Source organism: Malus sylvestris, chromosome 15, assembly GCF_916048215.2.
Source record: "Malus sylvestris chromosome 15, drMalSylv7.2, whole genome shotgun sequence".
In the NCBI taxonomy this organism is placed as follows: Eukaryota; Viridiplantae; Streptophyta; class Magnoliopsida; order Rosales; family Rosaceae; genus Malus; species Malus sylvestris.
Window position 1 is genome coordinate 1,635,960 of NC_062274.1, and position 8,820 is coordinate 1,644,779.

Genomic DNA, 8,820 nt, shown 5'->3' on the forward strand with positions numbered 1-8,820 from the left:
GTTACTCATTGAAATTGTACGAAAGTACGTTATTGCCTCGTGTGGTATCGAGGCTTGATGAGGGATGTTAGTGCATATGGGCATGTGCACTAGAAGGTCCAGAACTCATATATTTTGGGCCGATTAAGACCAATTTGAATTCAGCCCACCAACATTGCGTACCCAAAATTCTAATCGCCGTCTTCCGCCTGCTCGTTCACTCTTCTCGCAGTTCTGCAACGGACTCCACTCATCTTCGCGCCTCCATAACATTCATGTGATTGTCCGCCAAAGGACAATCCAACAAATTTAATTCCCGCCATGTTCCTCTCCTCCGCTCCTGCGCGGCTCACTCTCCTCGCCCTCCTCTCCGCCACCACTGTCTACTGTTTCTACAAATCCCGCCGCCTCCGACGCCTCAAGCTATCCCTAAACCCTAACCCTGGCTCTTCGCCTCGCAGAGGCAAGCTCTTCTTCGTCTCCCAAACCGGAACCTCCGAAGCCCTAGCTCGTCGCCTGCTCGATTTTCTGACGTTAAAAGGCGTCGCTTTCGACCTCGTCGACCCCAACAACTACGAGCCCGAAGACCTCCCGAAGGAAACCCTTGTTCTGATCGTCGCTTCGACGTGGGATGACGGGAAGCCGCCTCCGAACGCCAAGTTCTTCTCCAATTGGCTCGCCGAGAGCGCGGAGGACTTCAGGGTGGGATCGCTGCTGCTCTCCAATTGCAAATTCGCCGTCTTCGGCGTTGGGAGCCGAGCCTACGGCTCTACGTTCAATGCGGTGGGGAAGGACTTGGCGAGGAGGATGAGGGCGTTGGGCGCTTCTGAGATGTTTCCGATTTGGGAAGGGGACGTGGACGGTGGTGATTTAGACGAGGTGTTTGATGCTTGGAGTGGGAAGGTGGTGAGGTTTCTGAAGGGTGGTGCGGCGGAAAATGGCGGGGTTTTGGGTAATGGGGTTGGTGATGAATGTGAAGCTGAGAGCTTTGATGGGTCAGACGAGGAGGATGAGGAGGAGGAGGACGGTGGGGAGTCAGGTGTTGTTGATCTTGAGGATATTGCAGGTAAAGGACCTTCAAGAAGGAACCCAGTGGCGGCGACGAAGACGAACGGGACAGTGAATGGTAAAAAAGAGATGGTCACTCCGGTTATTCGAGCTAGCTTAACGAAGCAGGTAAGCTTGTCTGAGCAGACTTCTTTCTGGAAAATTTGAAGTGTTGTGTTTGCCTTTAGGATTTTTGTTCTGATCTTTGGCTTTGATTTTCCTCGAGTGAAAATGCAGGGGTATAAAATTATTGGTTCTCATAGCGGTGTCAAAATTTGCAGATGGACAAAGTCGCAGCTTCGAGGCCGTGGAGGTTGCTACAAACACTCGTTTTATGGCATAGAAAGTCACAGGTAACCGAAATTATTATCAATTTGGAGCAGATTTCGCACTGTCCTTTCCCATATACACGTCTGTGTGACTCTGAATTCATGCATTATGCGCATATTTTAGCTTGACTGTTGCATATCTGTAATACCTCAGTGCTATTGAATTAGTGTGAATTGGCAGTCTTATAGCATATACATTTTGAACTTGTATATTTTACATAGTCGCATTTACTTTTATAGTTGTTTATGTATATTTCACATTGCCTCAAGTAGCAGTTTAAATTTGAGACGTTTGAATGAAATAGGTGCATGGAGACAACCCCTAGTCTGGCATGTGCCAACAAATGTGTTTTTTGTTGGAGACATCACACAAATCCTGTCGGAAAGAGTTGGCAGTGGAAGATGGATGATCCGTTAGAGATTGTTAATTCTGCCATAGACCAGCACACGAAAATGATCAAGCAAATGAAAGGAGTTCCTGGTAAATCCTGTGGGTTTTTTTCTTTGGGGAAGAAATACATCCTTGGATAATGCTTAAGTATTTTTAGTTGTACAAGACAGCTCGAACCAGTGATGAATTAATTGAAACACCGTTTAGGAAGGCATGGTTATATTGGGTTCCCCAACTATTTGGTTGTACTATCATCAACTAAATCCTAGGAAACTTAATAGTGTATAGATATGCTTAGTTTTATGTCATGAGATATCTTCTACTGCAGGTGTTACATTGGAGCGATTAACAGAGGGTCTCTCTCCCAGGCATTGTGCCTTATCACTTGTTGGTGAACCCATCATGTATCCTGAGATTAATGCACTCATAGATGAGCTGCATCGAAGACGGATTTCTACTTTTCTAGTAACAAATGCTCAGTTTCCTGAAAAGATCAAAATGCTGAACCCTATCACACAGGTTTGCTTGCTACTGTTATATTGCTGTTTGATCTTACATCATGCTATTCTTTAGTTTTGGTTGGCAATGATTTTGGACTTCTTTGCACACAGTTATATGTAAGTGTAGATGCTGCAACTAAAGAGAGTTTGAAGGCGATTGATAGGCCACTTTTTGGGGATTTTTGGGAGCGATTCATTGTAAGCATCTGATCTACTTGATACTTTGAGGTCCCAATTTCTTGTCTTCAATCCACTGATAAAAACAAAATGATTCAGTACTTCTGGTGTTACTCATGTGTATGCTTAAATTTTTATTGCCAGGATTCCTTGACTTCCCTCAAGGACAAACAGCAACGAACTGTTTATCGCCTAACTCTGGTGAAGGGCTGGAATACAAAAGATATTGATGCTTATTATAACATTTTTGGCCTCGGCAATCCTGATTTTGTTGAAATCAAGGGAGTTACATATTGTGGAACGTAAGTTTTCGTTTCTTTGGTTCCTAAGTAGTCAGGTCATTTAAATGCTTTAGTTCTATATTCAGATTGATCAATTCACAGGTCTGCTACATCAAAGTTGACAATGGAGAATGTGCCCTGGCATGCTGATGTGAAAGCATTTTCAGAGGCCTTAGCTTTGAAAAGTAACGGGGAGTATGAAGTCGCATGCGAGCATGTCCACTCGTGCTGCGTCCTCCTGGCAAAATCTAGCAAGTTCAAGATTGATGGCCAGTGGTTCACGTGGATTGACTATGAAAAGTTTCACGATCTGGTATATTTGGCTCCAACAATTATATACTCCTAGAGTGCCATTTGGGCGATCATATTTATTCACTCATCCATTCTTATGGAAAATGCAGGTGGCCTCTGGAAAACATTTTGACAGTAAGGATTACATGGCTCCGACACCTTCATGGGCCGTTTATGGGGCAGAGGAAGGTGGTTTTGATCCGTATCAGTCTCGATACAAGAAGGAGCGCCATCACAGAACAAACCAGTGACAACCAGGTTAGGGGTTTGATTAGTATGGAGTTCTAGGAACAGTTTTGATTGTATTTTATTGTAGATTTACCCATGTGAACGAGTTTTTGCATGACATAAACAACAGTATAGATTAATAGAGTTTCTGGGTAAGTTTTACTCTGCAATATTTATGTTCGGACAATGTCATAAAGATGAAACTACTGTTTAATCAGGGAGGTAATTACTGTTTATGTTCTACTTCGTTCAAATAGATTCAAAAGGTTGTGGCTACTTGATGTCTTTTGTGTCCTTTTGATGTTATTAGCTAACACCAGTGGCACCCAAAACCGATGATGCGTTGTGTTTTAACTTCCTGCATTACGTCACATGATTGGTTTGGGACGAGCGCTTTAGCGTTTCGGTCAATATCCATTTGTCTATAATCCTTCTCACCTTGTTTTTTTTTTTTTTTTGGTCAAGTCTTCTCACCTTGTACTGTAACAATGGTTGGCGAAATATCTGTTTCAATGGCCCCTTGTAATGGTGCTTGATCTTCCATAAGTGGAAATTGTCGTTACCTATATATGTCGTACGCAGCTTTCCACATCAGCCAACCTCATTCGTGCATTATTTTTTTGTCTTAGTTTTTACTGTTAGGCAGAGCAAATTACGTCATGTATCCAAACGAGGTATCCAATATGGGTGACCTAATAGTTGGAGATGAATTTTATGCTATATACCATATGATACGTTCTTGTTCAATTCCTAAGATTGGTGAATCGCACGATAGTGATCAAGAAGAGATTAAAATACATTTATAAGTCTTTTCAGCCCTCGAAATAATGAACTGTCGGAACGAAATCACTAACTAATCTTTTTAAAAATCAAAGTCGAAAGTCCAATCAATAAATTTTATTTCACGCGCATTATTTAACATGCACCTCGAACATTTCTCAAAACTTTTACAAATCAAAATTATAACGCTCTAATTAATAAAACTGACCATTTTATTACCAAAAACAAAATATAGAACCCTACTTTCGCAGGTCTTTGCATGGATGGTGCATGCTACCAAAAAAGTAAATAAAAAATAAAAACCGCTTTGGTCCAAGATACAATTACTAAATTAAATTGTCAAAAGTCCCGTGGTATAGGACATTCTAGAGGACCATAAAAATTTCATACAACTTATATATTTAGCATGCATAATTGATTTGAAATATTGTTATGTAAGCATAAAACTCGTGGCTACACTACTTTGACTTTATCCATGGTTAAGACTTAATGGGTGAGACACGAGACAATACTAATTAAGTTACGCACCTTACGCACATGTGAAGTGGGATAAGTTTTTAATTGTGCCGAGAACACGAATGGTACACCACATGTTTTTATGCAAGTGATGAAAAATTTTAATTTTTAAATTATTAATTTTATAACACACATAACACACTGAAAAATCTCTCCTAGAGTGGAAACCCTAGCTGCCACGCCCTACTTAATAGAATAAGCACTTATTGGCTTACTGAGGCGGCTAGTGCGAAAACAGCTTTCTTTCTACTAGCTTTGCTCGCTTGCTTGTGCTCTTTCAAGGGAAGGCGTGTATTCGTATATTAATTTAGAACATGAGTGTCACGTGACACATGCCGCGACTTGGCAATTGACAGTAGCAGAGCTGCTAACTCGGCTAACATACGATTTCTGTTTCCATTTTCCAGATTTTGCAATCTTCCTTCTTTCTAAATTCTGCAGAAAACCCCACGTTTTTTAGTGGCCCCTCTATTTTCATTTATTTTGTTTTCTTACCCCTTTCAATAAATAATTGAGCGTAACTAAGATGGTGATGTCAGTGTTCTCCGGTTCTTTAAAATAATGTATCATCAATAAAAATAAATCTGTTTATCAGATTATAAGTAATAAATCAATCATCAATTTTTATATCTTTTAGTTTTTAAAACTTTATCTATAAATTTAGTCTCGCTAACGTTATCCTCCTTCAAATATTTTGGTTGCATTTTAGTTGCAGACATCAGTCTCATCCAAGTTAGCATGCTAATAATGCTTCACTTTGTACCTAAGTTCGAATTATTTTCCGGATGGATTAGTTTAAAACATTGCTTGTATTATAACATAAACACCAAAACTAATTTCCTACAGGTGAAAATAACAAAAAAATTAAAACTAATGAAAGATATATTTTCATCAATGAACTGAGAAATAAAAAACCCTAGTTGCTCGGTCTAATTCATCCAACTACTAATCAATATAAAAAACTAATCGGAAAGCATTTTGATTGCGTACAGAAAAGCTGATTATATTATACAAAGGCAGAGGCTGGAAGAAGTCAAATGCAAAAACGAAGTCCAACTCTCTATCTTCTGCATATAATTTATATGCAGGAAATTAACGAGAGATAATATGTTGCCTTTACAGATTTTTTGATTGATTTAATTAATTTTCCAGATGTTTTTAACACAGAAGAGGAAACTAAGAACAATAAAAGAAATTACCATGAGAGTAACTAGTTATGGCTACTCTTTCTGGGTTTGCTTTTCCTCCTTGCTCTACTTCTTGAAGGCTCCCTAGGTAAAAAACCCTCTTCTTTTTTACCGCTACCTTCTTCTTCTTCTTCTTTTTTACCGCTACCTTCTTCTTCTTCTTTTTGACCACTACCTTCTTCTTCTTCTTTTACCTTTGGCTGCTGTAACTCTTCCTGTTGCTTCTGCTTTTGATCTTCATCATCCTCATCCTCATCTACTTTTGCTTTTTTGGAATCACTTTCTTTAACATCTTCAGCTACAGAAGCAGAAGCAGATTCTTCCATTCCTGCTGTGGATTGCTCTTCAATAATAATCTTGCGAGGCCTTCCTCTCTTTCTTGGGGTATGAGCCTGGGGTTGCTGCTGGGATTCGTCTCCGGTTGACGAAGCTTCTGCTATTGCCACTGATAGCTCCTTCGTTTTCTGAGGCTTCTTTCCCATAGAAAAATTTCTCTATCAAATAATAAATATTTTGATGATAATTTTCACCAAGACAACAACTTTTATATTAATCTGACGAGTAGAAATAAAACCCAGAAAGCCAAAAAAACTTCAAGAACGTTCTCTAATACTTTTCCCTCTCTCTCTCTCTAAAGATGAGAACCGGCAGAGAGAGAAGGCTCAAATCTTTGACCTGCACCTAGATTCGGAAAATACCATTAAAAATAATCTCTTTCCAGTCATATACGAGACCCAATAAAATTCGACCCGGCCCCCTCCTCCTCCTACTCTCCTACTACTGTTTGATAAAAATAAGCAAAAATATTTTTATAAAATTAAAAAAAAAGCTCAAAAGCCACTAATAATCGTATTTCCCTTTTCTTTGGTAGTACCTATTTTTCCATCCCCTTCATGTCTGAGTAAAAGAATATAGAAAAGACAAAGCAGGAGGAAATGAGGTCGAAAGCCAGTGAGGGAAAACTATGGAGTGGCTGAGGATGGGTAACCCTACCATATATATTTTAGATGCTACCATGATTAGGGGTCTTGTTAGGGTTTTAGGGTGTTTTTAAACTAATAATAAGTACGGATTTAGGTCTTTATTCAAGCGTGTTGGCACTCTAAAACAACGTTAATAATAGTTTTTATTTTTATTCAAGTGATAGTGTTTTGGTATAAGCCATATTGGAAAAGAATAGAAATTGAACGGTGGAGCTTTTTTTTTTAGCACAAAGATACATCAGACTGTAGTATTGACTGTTAATCGAACGTTAAAATTTAAATTGGGTTGAAAGATAAATACTCTTGAACTTAATTAATTGAGTTCCTAATTCGTTGAATTTTACTGATTTTATGCATCAATAAATCTTTAAACTATTCGAAAGAGATTTGGAACACATATTGAGTGAAGAGACGAGGACATCAACTTGCAACTCGACAACGACCACATCTGCAAAAAGAAGACTTTGGGTTTCGACGAAAGGCTGGTTTGATATTGCTGTGTTTCGAAAAAAGAATTATTTCTGCTGTATTGTGAAAATAAACTTATTTTTTCTGTTTCAAGTTTTTAACCTTTTTTCATCTAAAATTATGAAAATAAATTATTTTTAAATATTTACTTTTTAAACTTAACTTTTTATTTATTTATTTTTTTTTATAAAACCACGTCAGTACCAATCCAGTACGAAAGGCTAAATTAGTTCTCTCTCTGTCAACCATTTTACTAATGTGAAAAATGAAAAAGGCAAGCATGTGGGTTTATTTCGACATGGGTAATAAGACGGATGCGTTGTACTGCATGGTTCAGGACTCAGTGTTTCAGTCTGACCACCAGTGTCGGGTTTCGCGCCCTTTGAGCTGTGATAGGCTGCTTCTGAGCTGTATCCTACTCTACTCTCCCTCCTAGATATTGACCACCGTTGCCTACCCTTGTTGGCCTTGACAGATCATACATACATAGATGATCATCATGATATTCGCTGCGCCTACGGTTTGATCTTGGAGTCGTTGAGGCACAGATCCTGTTGCCTGTTTTACTTGGAGACATTTACGAGATGTTAAAAGGCGGTGATATTTTAAGTAAAACACACACGATATGTGATTTAATTGTTCATCCAGAACATGATACATGATTATTTTGAAATATCATAATTAATAAATAATAAAGTCGATTTGGTAAAGGAGAGAACGGAAAAACAGAAGTCGCTTGAGAGTACAGAACAAAAAAGAAGAAGGAATTAAAGACTGGGCATGGAAATCAGTAGGGTTTTACCGCGTGTTTGTGATTTGAGCATAAGAAGCCTCCAACCATTTCTAATTTATGAGTGAGATCCTCGCCGGTTTCTTTTTGTAAGGATTTTGGAAATTCTCAAATCATATTCATTCATCGTATATTGTGTGGTCATAAATTTTTGTAATTTTTTTATTTAAAATTGAATATAAATAGTATCTGTAAAAACTGACCACACGATGAACGGATATGATTGGAGAATTCCCGAAATTACACCAGATCCTCTCTCCTATTTTATAACCCTACCAAAATGTTTCCAAACAAAAATATACAAAGTGTGCGGAAATCATTTTTTTACTCTTTTATTCCTTCATTTTTCCCTCAAGTACAAACCCTTTTGCCAAACAAAAGTGTTTTAATAACAACTAAACCATTTTTTTTATGTGGTTAACAAAAAAAAAACCATTTTTTATGTGTCTATTCTATGAATAATTTTTTCAGCCATATAAAAATGGAGCTTCACAACCAGAAAATAATAGTGACCTAATTCAATTGAGTTTTCCGGATATGTATGTTGAAAATGTACTCTTGATTATCTGTATTCATTTTAAATTATTCGGTACAAGTTTCGAATTCACTTCGTAAATTTAAAATTCGCGGTTTAAGAAATAAGTTTTCATACTTCTCAATACTATTTTTGCATAAAAAATCACCACAATGCTTCTTTCGAGGTGACAAAATATATTTCGTATTTAAGTGGCAAATTAGAAAATATAATGTAAAGCATTTTACTGTGGTGCCGAAAGTAATTTAAGGTTTGTTTGACCAACCAACATGGTCAAACCTTGTTATAATCTTCCATCCTTCGTACCTTCTACGCGACCCGCGACTCGCGACAAAGTT

The 8,820-nt window shown here is 38.0% G+C and overlaps 2 protein-coding genes across 2 annotated transcripts; one reads left to right on the forward strand and one right to left on the reverse strand.

Moving 5' to 3' along the window:
- Positions 1 to 160: 160 nt before the first annotated feature.
- On the forward strand, positions 161 to 3,499 carry LOC126603484 (S-adenosyl-L-methionine-dependent tRNA 4-demethylwyosine synthase-like). The gene is made up of 8 exons (XM_050270339.1): positions 161 to 1,155; positions 1,264 to 1,379; positions 1,661 to 1,836; positions 2,075 to 2,265; positions 2,358 to 2,444; positions 2,568 to 2,725; positions 2,807 to 3,017; positions 3,106 to 3,499. The coding sequence occupies exons 1-8, from the start codon at positions 301 to 303 to the stop codon at positions 3,244 to 3,246; spliced, it is 1,935 nt and encodes a 644-aa protein (XP_050126296.1). The 5' UTR covers positions 161 to 300; the 3' UTR covers positions 3,247 to 3,499.
- Positions 3,500 to 5,482: 1,983 nt separating this feature from the next.
- Positions 5,483 to 6,724, reverse strand: LOC126603486 (uncharacterized). The gene has a single exon (XM_050270340.1). The coding sequence runs from the start codon at positions 6,186 to 6,188 to the stop codon at positions 5,730 to 5,732; it is 459 nt and encodes a 152-aa protein (XP_050126297.1). The 5' UTR covers positions 6,189 to 6,724; the 3' UTR covers positions 5,483 to 5,729.
- Between the last annotated feature and the right edge of the window lie 2,096 nt (positions 6,725 to 8,820).

Coding starts and splice junctions, on each gene's coding strand:
- LOC126603484 (XM_050270339.1), top strand. CDS start 301: ATGTTCCTCTCCTCCGCTCCTGCGCGGCTCACTCTCCTCGCCCTCCTC. Junction 1,380..1,660: donor TATGGCATAGAAAGTCACAG/GTAACCGAAATT, acceptor TGAATGAAATAG/GTGCATGGAGACAACCCCTA. Junction 3,018..3,105: donor ATGAAAAGTTTCACGATCTG/GTATATTTGGCT, acceptor TGGAAAATGCAG/GTGGCCTCTGGAAAACATTT.
- LOC126603486 (XM_050270340.1), bottom strand. CDS start 6,188: ATGGGAAAGAAGCCTCAGAAAACGAAGGAGCTATCAGTGGCAATAGCA.